At 40.4% G+C, this 13463-nt stretch overlaps 1 protein-coding gene across 1 annotated transcript in view; it reads right to left on the bottom strand.

The window, feature by feature from the left end:
- Nucleotides 1-13463, bottom strand: part of LOC146369892 (ephrin type-B receptor 1-like) — a 130156-nt gene that overhangs the window by 21314 nt on the left and 95379 nt on the right. The window contains exons 14-17 of the mRNA XM_084910377.1: nt 11471-11718; nt 5128-5195; nt 4372-4519; nt 1235-1384 (exon numbers count right to left, since the gene is read on the bottom strand). Coding sequence (XP_084766503.1) covers nt 1235-1384; nt 4372-4519; nt 5128-5195; nt 11471-11718 — 614 coding nt within the window. The remainder of the gene's footprint in view (nt 1-1234; nt 1385-4371; nt 4520-5127; nt 5196-11470; nt 11719-13463) is intronic.

Below are 13463 nucleotides of genomic sequence, written 5' to 3'. Positions count from 1 at the left end.
AGCCTTCAGTTTTCAGGCCCCTCTTCTGTGGAACCAGCTTCCAGTTTGGATTCGGGAGACAGAAACTATCTCTACTTTTAAGATTAGGCTTAAAACTTTCCTTTTTGCTAAAGCATATAGTTAGGGCTGGACCAGGTGACCCTGAATCCTCCCTTAGTTATGCTGCAATAGACGTAGGCTGCCGGGGGATTCCCATGATGCATTGAGTTTTTCCTTTCCAGTCACCTTTCTCACTCACTATGTATTAATAGACCTCTCTGCATTGAATCATATCTGTTATTAACCTCTGTCTCTCTTCCACAGCATGTCTTTTATCCTGTCTTCCTTCTCTCACCCCAACCGGTCGCAGCAGATGGCCGCCCCTCCCTGAGCCTGGTTCTGCCGGAGGTTTCTTCCTGTTAAAAGGGAGTTTTTCCTTCCCACTGTCGCCAAAGTGCTTGCTCATAGGGGGTCATATGATTGTTGGGTTTTTCTCTGTATCTATGAAGCGCCTTGAGGCGACTTTTGTTGTGATTTGGCGCTATATAAATAAAATTGAATTGAATTGAATTGAAAATAAGAAGACGGGTTGGGTGGTAGGAAAAGGTGTTTGTGTCCTGCATCACTTATGGTTGTCATTGCAGTTTGCTTTATGCACAACTACTCACAAGCTCCACTATTATGTTATGGTGTGAATATAACTGTTATCTCAGCTATTAACTAAAGTTCAACTATACATTTAATATTTACTCACCGTGGTTATGATAAAGTGTTACCATTTTTAACACAAAACCAGTAAATGTGAACTGACTACGGCAGGATGAATGATCTCAGAACACTTAATAAACATCAGTGTGATATGACGAGACACAAGGAGAGCGCAAGGTAAAGAAATGCCGCGGCAAATTGCTCACACTGTGAAGGTAATTGGAATAAAGCTGTCACTACCATGAAATATTCCCAGAAGAAAATCCCAGGAAAGAAAAAAAAATCCTTTGCCTTTTGGTCTGATTTTCATGGAACAAACATTTCTGTGACACTTAAATTGATGTCCTCATTTTCCATGTGTGTTTCCTAGACATGCAGACGCCCTGCTGTGACGGAGGAAACAAACAAGCACTTCCCCGAACGCCACACACACGTGCTGGAACAGACGTACACGATATTTTACAGCCACAGACATCAGTGAGAACTCAAACTACGAGTCTCTTTCTCTCTCTGTTGCCCTCTCTCAGGCAAGCAGGTGGTGACTTACATCTTGGTTGCTCATGTCCCAGTAAGGTCTCTCCCCATATGACATCACCTCCCAGGTGACGATCCCGTAACTCCAGACATCTGAAGCTGACGTGAATTTCCTGTAGGCGATCGCCTCTGGTGCCGTCCACCTCACGGGGATTTTACCTCCCTGAGAGAAAAAAAAAGGGGGAAAAAGAAAAGAAGGAAATAAATAACTAAGGGCAGTAGGGAAGGAAAAAAGGATTTGTAGCTTTATACCTGATAGTTCTGCTTACGTATTCGTCACATAGTTCTTAGCTGAAGTCTCTTATCAGACATGGTGGTGAAAACTGTGCATTATGCACACGTGTGTTAAAAAAAAGAAAGAAAAATGGCAAATTTCAGGGGAAATTTAAGGGCAGGCAACATGAATTTTCCCACTTTTTTTTTTGTTCTCGAGTGTGGAAGTGTAGACAAAGCAGATGCTTGATAGCATCCACCTGCTTCACGTAGACAAATCCACATCTGCCTGCTGTTGTCTTTTCTAATGAAGACAAAGTAGTGCGTAAACAAAAACTTCTTCCTTCTGACTGCTGAGTGAAATCCAGGATAAAAGGATGCATTACCATATGCTGGTTTGGCTGGTGTATCAAATTTAATATATTAAAGGAAATGCTTAAGACAAACATTTCTTTTTAATAGACTCCTTTTTGAGTCAGGCAAGCGACACAAGTTTAAGGCAGTGTGTATTTAATCCATCAGGCAAAAACTTTTCTTTAACCCCACCCTGGTCCTAGATCTCTGTATTTACTTTAGTCTTTAATTCTGGTTAGTTTTGTGCTCTGGGTTTTGTTTGCATTTTGAATATTGGTTTGGATTTATTTCTTTGCGTGTTTCAGTTTAATCTAGTTTTCCTGTTGTTTCTTGTCAAATCTCAAATCTTCATCTCTGTGTTATCCTAGTAAGGAGGTAACACCGTGTTTCATGACAGATAGATGTGAGCAAACACAATTGAGCCCACTGAGTCACGTTGTTTTTGTTTAAGGAGATTCAAAAATACTCCCAGGCTGTACCCTTCCCTTGGAAAGGCTAAAACAGAATTTTTATTTGGAAAAATAATGTGAATAGTTTTTGATGTATCAAAATTAATCTGTTCCCTGATTAACAAGACCTGGGAAAGCAATGAAATAAAAACAAAACTTACATATTTTTGATTCACAGGAGCTAAAGTTAAAGTCAGTGACACCACTGATGAAGATTTAAAACTAATTTAGACTTCTGTGGTGAATCTTGGTCCAGTCAACGATGCAACCAACGTAGTCTCCTACAACCAAAGTGCTAGTGTTCATGTCCTTGTCCCATGGCCCACTCTTGACTTGTGAGTCAGGTTGTGAGGTTGAGGCTCTGATTATTAGTTTTCTCACTAATAAACTCAAAAACTGCAGAGAAAACGTAGCTGGATGCACAGGATGAATCAACGGTACTGAACAGGCCAATCACAATAGTCCTTACATTTACGTGTAAGTACATTACACGTCTGTGGAGGGTTTTGCAGTTCCAACATACCTGCGTTGTAGATTTAACACAAAAGCATAGATCCGTTTTTAGACCTCAGAGGGTTAAATTATGAATTATATTTGTTTCCCAATAGGATAGCCTGAATCTTTATTCTTCCCATGGAGTAAAATATCGCTTACATTTATGATCTCTTAAGCTTATAATTGAATTTTTATCGGCCTCAGGGTTAACATGCTGTGTGAACAATATGAACGGCCAGGTCTATGCCTATAGGTCTATAGGATAATGGCCAATGCAGGACTGGCACGGGATATTAAAAAAAAGACTCAGTGAATGTTTTTGTGTGCAAAGGCATCTAAACTGTAAAATGAACATCATGAGTGGCTCAACATAGTTTTTATTAGCGAGCAAGCTACTTGGCAGCTTGTGAGTACAGTCACAACCACAGGGACGAGTGAGAAGCGGCAGAAACAAATAACACAAATTGTTACCTTCAAGCAGTGTGTGACAACGTGTTAAATGTAATCAGTCAAGCACATTTTAATTTAAAGTATTAACATTCAGCTCAAAGCACAGATGAGCTGAGGTACGGAGCGGGCCCGTGAAGTCCGGCTTAGATTGATAAAAAAATCGGTGTGACAAACCGGTGATCTGACAAGCTGAGTCTTTCTAAAATGTCCAACTCACCACCCGCAGGACAAACTTCAATCCGGCCTTTATCAGTTTAGTCTTAATTAAGATTCCAGACTGGCTGCACCACACAGATAAGTGTGTAGGAAACAACACATATCACAGTCAAATTGCTGAACATATAAAAGTATGTATATATATGGAAAATACATTTCAATCATTTTATATAAAAGCCTCTATAAGGTAGATGAGTAATGACAAAGAAAGTTCTGACTGCCAAATATAATTGGTCGACAGTACTTGGACTACAAATGGACTACAAATTGAAACCACTATGGTTTGGATAGGAAAAATCTTATCCCTTTCCTACATATTCTATATACATTCACAACACAACCTAATGCCTAATCAGCCAATTACACAGCAGCAGTGCAATGCATTTAGGCATTAGAAGACATGGTCAAGTAAACCTGCATTTAGGTGACTCTGTACGTGGTAGGCTACAATTCACAAAGGCTTGCCAAAATTGGACAACGCACAAGATTAGAAAAATGGCACCAGGTCTGATGAATCCTAAATTCTGCTGCAACATTCGGATAGTACGGTCATGATCTGTGCCACGAAGAATGAATGCAGTTGTGAAGGGAAAAGAGGTACTAGGTAGGTGTACCTAATAATGTGTATATTGAGTGTATAAATATACTGAAATCTATTTAAAGGGAAGAAATGTTTGGTAGTTCTTAATGACAGAACTGAACTGAAAACTTTATTTTAAAATGATTGACCTACTTGTAAAATGGTTAAAATTTGCATTTTCACCAATCCAGAGACTTTTCATTTTCTGTGTGTTAAACTGTGGCAGACCAAAGTTCTTAAGTGGTGCATCTTTTTTATCTTTTAATAAATGTGAGTAACAGGCCAGAATCCTGGTAAAGAAAAGCTACCACTGCAACAAACATTTTGCCCACCTTTGGTCTGCAGAATGAAGGAATGCAGAAGGAAGCGTTAGTGTGTTTTTAGCTTACGTACCAGCGAGCTGGTGTAGGTGGGGTCGGAGGTGTCCTCCTCCAGATAACGTGATAAGCCGAAGTCAGACACCTTACACACGAGGTTACTGTTAACCAAGATATTTCGAGCTGCCAGGTCCCGGTGAACATAACTCATCTCCGCCAGGTACCTGTAACATCAACAGGAGTTATTGTATGAATTTGTGTTATCTGTAGCCAGCTACCTAGGCTACTATAAAAAGGTAATGGGATTTAGAGTTATGTGTGTGTGTGTGTGTGTGTGTGTTTGCCTGTGAGTGCATGTTATCACTGCCAGCTACCTTCGATAAAACAGGAATAGGATTTAATGTATGTGTATACAGTTACATGTTTTTGTGCTATCACAGCCTGCATTTAACACAGATAGGCTCTAGTGTGCGTGAGTTTGTGTGTGAGCATTTGTCAGTCTGCCAAGCTGAAAAGTTGCAGTTTTACCAGTGGATTCAAATGCAGCGTATAGCGGACGTTGCATGTGTTTATGTGCTCATATCAATGTATGTGTCCGAGCAAGGAGTCGTCAGGATGTGGAGACAGCGCATCTCAAGCTGCTGATGCACGTGACCAGACAGCATGAATATCACCACATGAAATCTCAACATCTGAAAGAACTGATATCGCCAAAAGAAATCTAAATCCTCATACCCATGTCTGAAAGATTAGAAAAAGTTTCTTCTCCATCTTTATAGTAAAATGGATTTCTGTAGTGGGTGTGTGTGCGTCTGGGTGTGAGTGTCAGTACCTCATTCCAGATGCGATGCCCCTCAGCATACCAACCAGCTGGATCACTGGGAACTGCCCATCATTTTGCTGTGAAACCATGAACCGACAGGATTATTCTTATTTTCCATTATCAGACTTTTTCACTTTAGTGCTTTAGAAAGAATCTTGCAGGTAAGAAGATTTATTACCACTTCACAGAAAATGTCATAAAAGAAAAACATTTTTTACCCCCCCATCCCTTCCCTATTTACAGCACAGATGATGGTGTGTAAATGTGGTACGTTGTGTTACAGTTGCATAAAAAGAATTTGATCAAGATGATGCAAGTAAGAAAAAACTTGAACTTAATCTTTTGCAAGATTCCATTTTCTGCTTTCACTTCTTTGCTCATACTGTGTTCGTGTTGGCACAGGCTGGCACAGGCTTAAAATACAGCATCTGAAACCCAACTATTGCTTCTTACTTCTGACTATTTTAATAACTTTGCATACACCGACACACTAAAATCTTCAAGCACACGTCCTGCTGCGTGTTGGCCAGAAGGTTACAGAAACAGGTTTATGACCGGAAGGCTAAAATCTAGGTGGAAGAGTGAAAATGAATCCCTTTGACCTTTCCTCCTTACAACCACTGTGGTGCCCTTATGAAAGGCCTTTAACCCCCTAGAGCCCAGCAAGTCAGACTGTGGTTAAAATTTGCAGCTTCCAGGTGTGTAAATGTGATATACTCAAAGGACGACTATCCTTCAATAAATAACGGTAATTAAAAAAAACTCTGAAAAGGGACCAAGAAATTGCAAACTGTGTCAACGCTAATATAACAAATGCTTTTACTACTAAGCTATTTTTCACACATGAACTCTGGGCAGTGATCTGCAGTTGACCTTCCTCACATGCGGCACACAACCGTAGAGAGTTCCCTTCAAACGCTTTTTTAAACTTCAGATGCCCCGTTTGGTTTAGATACAGGGAGTGCAGAATTATTAGGCAAATGAGTATTTTGTCCACATCATCCTCTTCATGCATGTTGTCTTACTCCAAGCTGTATAGGCTCGAAAGCCTACTACCAATTAAGCATATTAGGTGATGTGCATCTCTGTAATGAGAAGGGGTGTGGTCTAATGACATCAACACCCTATATCAGGTGTGCATAATTATTAGGCAACTTCCTTTCCTTTGGCAAAATGGGTCAAAAGAAGGACTTGACAGGCTCAGAAAAGTCAAAAATAGTGAGATAACTTGCAGAGGGATGCAGCAGTCTCAAAATTGCAAAGCTTCTGAAGCGTGATCATCGAACAATCAAGCGTTTCATTCAAAATAGTCAACAGGGTCGCAAGAAGCGTGTGGAAAAACCAAGGCGCAAAATAACTGTCCATGAACTGAGAAAAGTCAAGCGTGCAGCTGCCAAGATGCCACTTGCCACCAGTTTGGCCATATTTCAGAGCTGCAACATCACTGGAGTGCCCAAAAGCACAAGGTGTGCAATACTCAGAGACATGGCCAAGGTAAGAAAGGCTGAAAGACGACCACCACTGAACAAGACACACAAGCTGAAACGTCAAGACTGGGCCAAGAAATATCTCAAGACTGATTTTTCTAAGGTTTTATGGACTGATGAAATGAGAGTGAGTCTTGATGGGCCAGATGGATGGGCCCGTGGCTGGATTGGTAAAGGGCAGAGAGCTCCAGTCCGACTCAGACGCCAGCAAGGTGGAGGTGGAGTACTGGTTTGGGCTGGTATCATCAAAGATGAGCTTGTGGGGCCTTTTCGGGTTGAGGATGGAGTCAAGCTCAACTCCCAGTCCTACTGCCAGTTTCTGGAAGACACCGTCTTCAAGCAGTGGTACAGGAAGAAGTCTGCATCCTTCAAGAAAAACATGATTTTCATGCAGGACAAGGCTCCATCACATGCGTCCAAGTACTCCACAGCGTGGCTGGCAAGAAAGGGTATAAAAGAAGAAAAACTAATGACATGGCCTCCTTGTTCACCTGATCTGAACCCCATTGAGAACCTGTGGTCCATCATCAAATGTGAGATTTACAAGGAGGGAAAACAGTACACCTCTCTGAACAGTGTCTGGGAGGCTGTGGTTGCTGCTGCACGCAATGTTGATGGTGAACAGATCAAAACACTGACAGAATCCATGGATGGCAGGCTTTTGAGTGTCCTTGCAAAGAAAGGTGGCTATATTGGTCGCTGAGTTGTTTTTGTTTTGTTTTTGAATGTCAGAAATGTATATTTGTGAATGTGGAGATGTTATATTGGTTTCACTGGTAAAAATAAATAATTGAAATGGGTATATATTTGTTTTTTGTTAAGTTGCCTAATAATTATGCACAGTAATAGTCACCTGCACACACAGATATCCCCCTAAAATAGCTAAAACTAAAAACAAACTAAAAACTACTTCCAAAAACATTCAGCTTTGATATTAATGAGTTTTTTGGGTTCATTGAGAACATGGTTGTTGTTCAATAATAAAATTATTCCTCAAAAATACAACTTGCCTAATAATTCTGCACTCCCTGTAGTTGCGTGTCCTGGAAAGGGTGTGCAAGAGGCAGGAAACAAGATAACCACTCCAGATTATTACCTGCACTCTTCTCTTGAACATCACATAGACTTTGCACAAAGGATCTGCAGGGTTCAAGACTGTTTACTGTGACCATGTGGGATATTTGCTTTTTTCCCCACACGGAGCTCACAGTCGGGTGACGAATAGAAAAATTTAGGGCATCAGTGCGTGTGTGAAAACCACCCTGAAAAGAGTTAATTGAAACGCTGTGATAAAAGTGTTACAGCAGGCATTTTGGACCAATACAAAGTAGACAGCTGGAAATTCTACAAAGCCTTTTTGCCGTCAGATGTAGCTGGATGTCAGCTAGTTTAAAATAGGTTTAAGCAAACGAGGTGCATGACCACCTTTATTGTTTATCACAGCCTGAAATGCAGTTTATGCTGAAGTTCAATAAGGAAAAGCTTTTCACATTCATCTGTCTGCATTCCTGAGTGTTCAGGCTGCTAGTCTATTCTTTACATCACTTCGGCTTTTCCACGCTTTCAAACTTAATTCTGTCATCATCGCTCTGAGCATTTTCTTTTTGCACGTCTTCTGCTAGCCAATCAGCCTTTAACTCAATGCTTCTCTGCCATAGTGCCTTTCAGACTCTCATTCATGTGACAAGTCTCCTCAGAAACTCAAAATCTCCATCTGCTTCCTCTCTGCCACCACCTGTATGTAAATTCCAGGAGGTACTGTCCTATTAGCAACATTGGGCCCTGCTCTACTTTGTAGCTTCAGCTGAGGTCTAATAGGCAAATACTCAAACTCTATAAAAACCTTCTCGTAACTTCTTCAAGTCATCTCCAGGAATACTTCTCCAGGCTTCTTTTAGGACATTCAAAGCTCCTCTTTGGATGTTGGCTGCATTTTGTTCTGATCTCTGTGAAGATGATCCCACACTACTTCAATAATGTTGAGGTCTGGGAAGTCTCTGGGGAGACTAATCCATGACTGATAGTGTTTATTGTGTGTTTTTCTATCCAGTTATGCTTTTACTGCATTGACAATGTGTTTGAGGTCATTGTCATAGTCAAAAATGAAGCTGCTGCCAATCACACAGTGTATAAATAGTATGGGATGGTGGCTGCATTTCACTGACTGAAGTGCAGCCCCAAATTGTGTCAAAGTCAGTATTTCACAGATGGCTGTAGACACTCACTGCTGTACCTCATTCCTGACCTCCTTGATACATACTGATGAGGATCTCAATTCATTCTCAGTTCAGGTTTACTTACATAGCACAAAATGACAACAGTTGCCACAAAGCATTTCATACTGTAAGATAATGACCCCAAAGGATTTCAACTAAAACTTTCAAATTTGGATTCATCATCATCCGTAAGACCTGTTGTCACTGATTTTCAGTCCAATTCTGGTGTAATTTAGCAGAACCTTTTCTCCCCGTTTCCCATCCTTAACAATGGCTTCTTGACAGCCACCCTTCCACTGAGACTATTTCTGATGAGGCTTCATTAAACAGCAGATGGATCAGCAGATGCATCTCTCAGGTCCTGTGTCAGGTCTTTGCTGGATTTTTTCTTATCATTTCTTGGCATTCTTCCAACACGTTCTCATCCCAAAATGTAACATATTGTGTGTGTGACAAATCCTCGGTATGTTACGCTCTCGGTCACCCAGCCCCTCTGTGTGTTACACGTTCGGAAATGTCAGGAAACATGACAACCGCTTGGTATGAATCTACACATGTACCTTTATTTTACTTTCTCATCATTAATTGCTTTAGAAAACACTATCTGATACAATTCAGACTGTAGTTAAGGTTAGAGATAAGGCTATGGTTAGAGTTAGGATTAAGGTTGGGTTTGGGCTGGAATACACGGCTGGAGCGTGTGTTACCGCCAGGAGTGTCATTCTATTGAATTCCATCCACAATCCGGTGCGTATCAAAGGGACGCAGGAGAGTACCTTTTGCGTTTCTATGGGATGCCTCGGGACGTGACAAATCGTCAGGAATAAGAACGATCTGCATTCTTCGCAGACTCAAATAAAGAAATTGGAACAAATGATGTGTTTTTGTGACAAGCTGCTAATAATAAATTGCCTATAGACATAATTTAAAGTTGGTTATTTGCCCAGCTGTATGTTATGTGTGGACAAAACAGTGCTTTATTCCTTGAGGTAGATTCCTTTTTATTCCTTAATGATTGTTAATTCAGAGTTACAACAAACATTCATGTGAAAATGGGCAGGTGGAAGGACTGGATTGAAAATGAATGAAAAAGCAGCCAATGTCCAAAGAAAAAAAACTTTGGAAGACCTTCAGAAAGTCTGGAAAGCTGTTGCTCAAGACCGCTTGGAAACATTTAAAGAAAGTCAGTCTCCTTGGAATAAAAAAATATGACGAAATGAAGGGTCGCTCTAGACTTTTGCATAGTACTGAATAAGAAAAAGAAGTACAAAAAAAAGAAAGAGAAGGAAAGAACGAAAGCAAGTTGACCAAGACTATACAAAGGTGGCTTGGAAAGTTAAGAAAGTTCCTGGTTAGAGCTGCTGGAGGCTTTGTTGGATTTATGAAACATTTTTTGATAAAACTCAAAATATTTGCCTTTTTGCTACCTCACCTCTGGGCCAGGCTGTCTCTGTTTCTTATAAACATCACTGACATCCCCCACTGACATCTCTGCAGTCGAAGGTGTGTGTGTGTGTGTGTGTCTTTTAATTCACTTTGCGCATCAAACCTCACCTTTGATGCTCCTCTAGCCTAATCCTCTGCAGGCAAAGACCTTCTTCTAGGCACACTCACACACACACGGCATTGATCTTTTGGGTCTTGTGCCTCCAAGATGGTCACGCTAGGACAGCAACACCAGTAAGATCGATCATTGTGTTTGTGAATGTGCGTGTCTGTGTATGTGTGTGTGCATGAGTCATCGGGTGATTTCTGAGTCAAAAGGGGTCACGCTGTGAGAACCAAACATCAAAGAGTTTCTCTTTCTGTTTTTAGAGGCGCCTCAAAAGGAGGGCAGGATCAAAGAGACGGACAGACTGACAGACAGTCAGGCTGGCAGGATGAGGCGGAAAGAGCACAGGAAGGAAGAGAGGAGAAAGGGAAGCGCAGAAGGCTATTTCTGTCTTTGTGTCTATTTCTTCAAAAACTTACAGTCCTCCTCTCTCCAACTGTTGCTCTGTTTGGTTATTTAGTTTGAACCGAAGGTGAAGGTGCCTATACTCAGTTACCGGTTTATTAGGTATGCCTAATAAATGAACAGATCCAGATCTGGTAGAGGTATTAAATATCCCAAAAGCATGTGATATAATACTGTACCATGTCCAATGTGTGATGCTCAATCGTAATTTTTATCATTTGTATTTCAGAGTGTAAATCGTGTGTTTCTTCCTGTCAGGCTGAAGGTTATCTTCATTTTTCTTAAGCATCATGTTGAGTTCTAGATGATAAGTGGTTGGGAACTGAACCTGACCAACCACACCATTAGCACCTTGAGCTGCTGAGCAGTGCTGTCCAGACAAGTGATGGTTGTTCTTAGAGTCGCTAGGCAAAAACTTGCTGTAAGTGTGGAAAGCCTTTTTTCCCTCTTTTCAGTTATATTTCTCCTGTTTACGTTGGAGAAAAGTGTCGTAAGCCTTAATTATTAAACTTTAGTAAGCTTGGCTATGTCAGGGTTGACGCAGTTTATATTAATGGTTAAATACATCGACCCTCTCTGGACAGTAGCTGTGCGGTCGCACTCCTTATTCCTTGGGAATTTCCCCTCATAGGAACCTTAATCAAACGTTTAGATAACCCGATCCTGAAAGTGGTCTAAAGTGTAGCAGTTACCCTGAGAAATGAGTCCAGTGCTCCATTCTCCATGAACTCTGTGATTATCATCGTAGGCCTGCTCTTGGTGACCACGCCCTCCAGTCTGATGATATTTGGTTGGTCAAACTGGCCCATGATTGAGGCCTCTGACAGGAAGTCCCTCCTCTGCCTCTCAGAGTAGCCCACCTTCAGGGTCTTGATGGCCACAGGGATTTCTTTTTTTCCCACAGGTTTCAGGCGACCTTTGTATACCTCACCGAACTCGCCTGAAAATATAAAAGGAGTCAAATTAAAGCAAATTCCCCAACAGGACAAAAAATGTGCACTAAAGTATTCCTTACTTTTGAACTCTTAAATAAATGATTTACCAATAAAATGGGATACTAAATTATTGCATTTTAATCCCATTAATAGCGTAAAACGGGGCTCAAATAAAAAAAAAAAAACAGGCTCGAGTTCATACTGAGCACATTCTTCTTTTCAATTGGATGACTTAGAGAGCCGTGTGTGTGAGGGAGTGCAAGTTAAACATACAAACACTGAAAGCTGAAAAGCTGCCATCTGTACCCTCGCTGTCATACTGATGGCCACTGAGCAGCTTCACCGGATTAGATTGAGGTCGAGGGGTTTTGCTCAAGGGCACTTTTTATTTATTTATTTATTTATTTATTTTTCAGAATGAAAGAACAACAAAAATTGGATCCCCTCAATAACCGCTCAAGGGTGAGGAAAGGTTGTGTAGCAGAGGTGGCAAACAAGATAAAAGGGACAGTGCCTCTGTTGTTGCTTGGATACTTGGTTTTGCACATATTCCTCAACTATAATCTCTCAGTTAAATAAAGTCGGCCCGGGTTAAAGTGCTGGATGGAAATAGTGCGCTGCTAAGACCGTATCAGGTTTGCCTTTTCATTAGAGTTTAAAAGAAATGTAAAAAAAGGGTCAAAATGAGCAGAGACATTTTGACCCCATCATCAGTCACGTGTCATAATTGAACTATAAACTATAACAACGTTAACAATGCGCCTTTTTTCTTTTTTTTGTTTTACACTTCCTTATTGTGACTTTTGAAACAACCAGGTTTCACAAGTCACATGATTATTCTTTCTGCTAATCCCTTCAGCATTTAAAAATTAGTTTTTGCATTGCTTTATTGAAGATATACTGTGTAGCACCTCCATAACAGAGCGGACCGATGGCTGAAACACTACGATTTTCCTTCCTCTGTATACTCACTAAAGCAGAAATAAATACAATACACAATATGCACAATACAGCATGCAAAATACCACAATTTATGTGTTAATGCAGTTGAAGTGCATGCTACTATCTACCTTCTTATAGAGTCCCACCCTCAGTAAATGACCTGCCCAAAGGCTGTGCTTCCAAAGTGTTTGGAACAAAGGAAAATAATTCATGTTCTTTTTTTAACATAACATCAGTTCACAACAAGTCACCAAGGTGGAATAAGAAAATACAAGCAAATGCAAATACGCAAAGGAGATTCATTTTACCTTTAATAAAACTTTTAATAACAGAGTGTTTACTTCATGCTTTTTGTGCATGAGTATGTGCTGCACATTAACATTATAACAATATATCTGTTTTTTTTTTTTTACTGTGAAATGAGATCCTTTTAGTCTGTTATGTCATTTCCTGTTTTATTTTGATGACCTCTTGTCTCTTGTGCTTTGTATTCATATCTACTTCCCCGTCTTGTCATTTGTAATTAGTTTCAGTTGATCTCTGTCTGCTGGCTGTTCCCTCGTTATCGTCTGTGTGTACATATTGTCTCAGTCCTACCTTGCCCTTTGTTGTGTTCTCCCTCATGCTCTAGTCCTCGTATAGTTTTGTTTTGTTTTTAATTTTAGTTTCTCGATTAAAATTAAACTACCATAAAAATTAGAGACTGTTTATTTCTTTGGAAGTGAGTAAACTTACAAATTCAGTAGGAGATCAAGCGTAACCTATAGATTTGAGGTTCAATAGTTCACGTGTCTCTCATTATGGTTTT

The sequence above is a fragment of the Perissodus microlepis genome, chromosome 17 (genome assembly GCF_051167445.1).
Source record: "Perissodus microlepis isolate ML-2025 ecotype Zambia chromosome 17, ASM5116744v1, whole genome shotgun sequence".
In the NCBI taxonomy this organism is placed as follows: Eukaryota; Metazoa; Chordata; class Actinopteri; order Cichliformes; family Cichlidae; genus Perissodus; species Perissodus microlepis.
The sequence above is the reverse complement of the archived record's forward strand: the minus strand, read 5'-3'. Positions and strand labels throughout refer to the sequence as shown.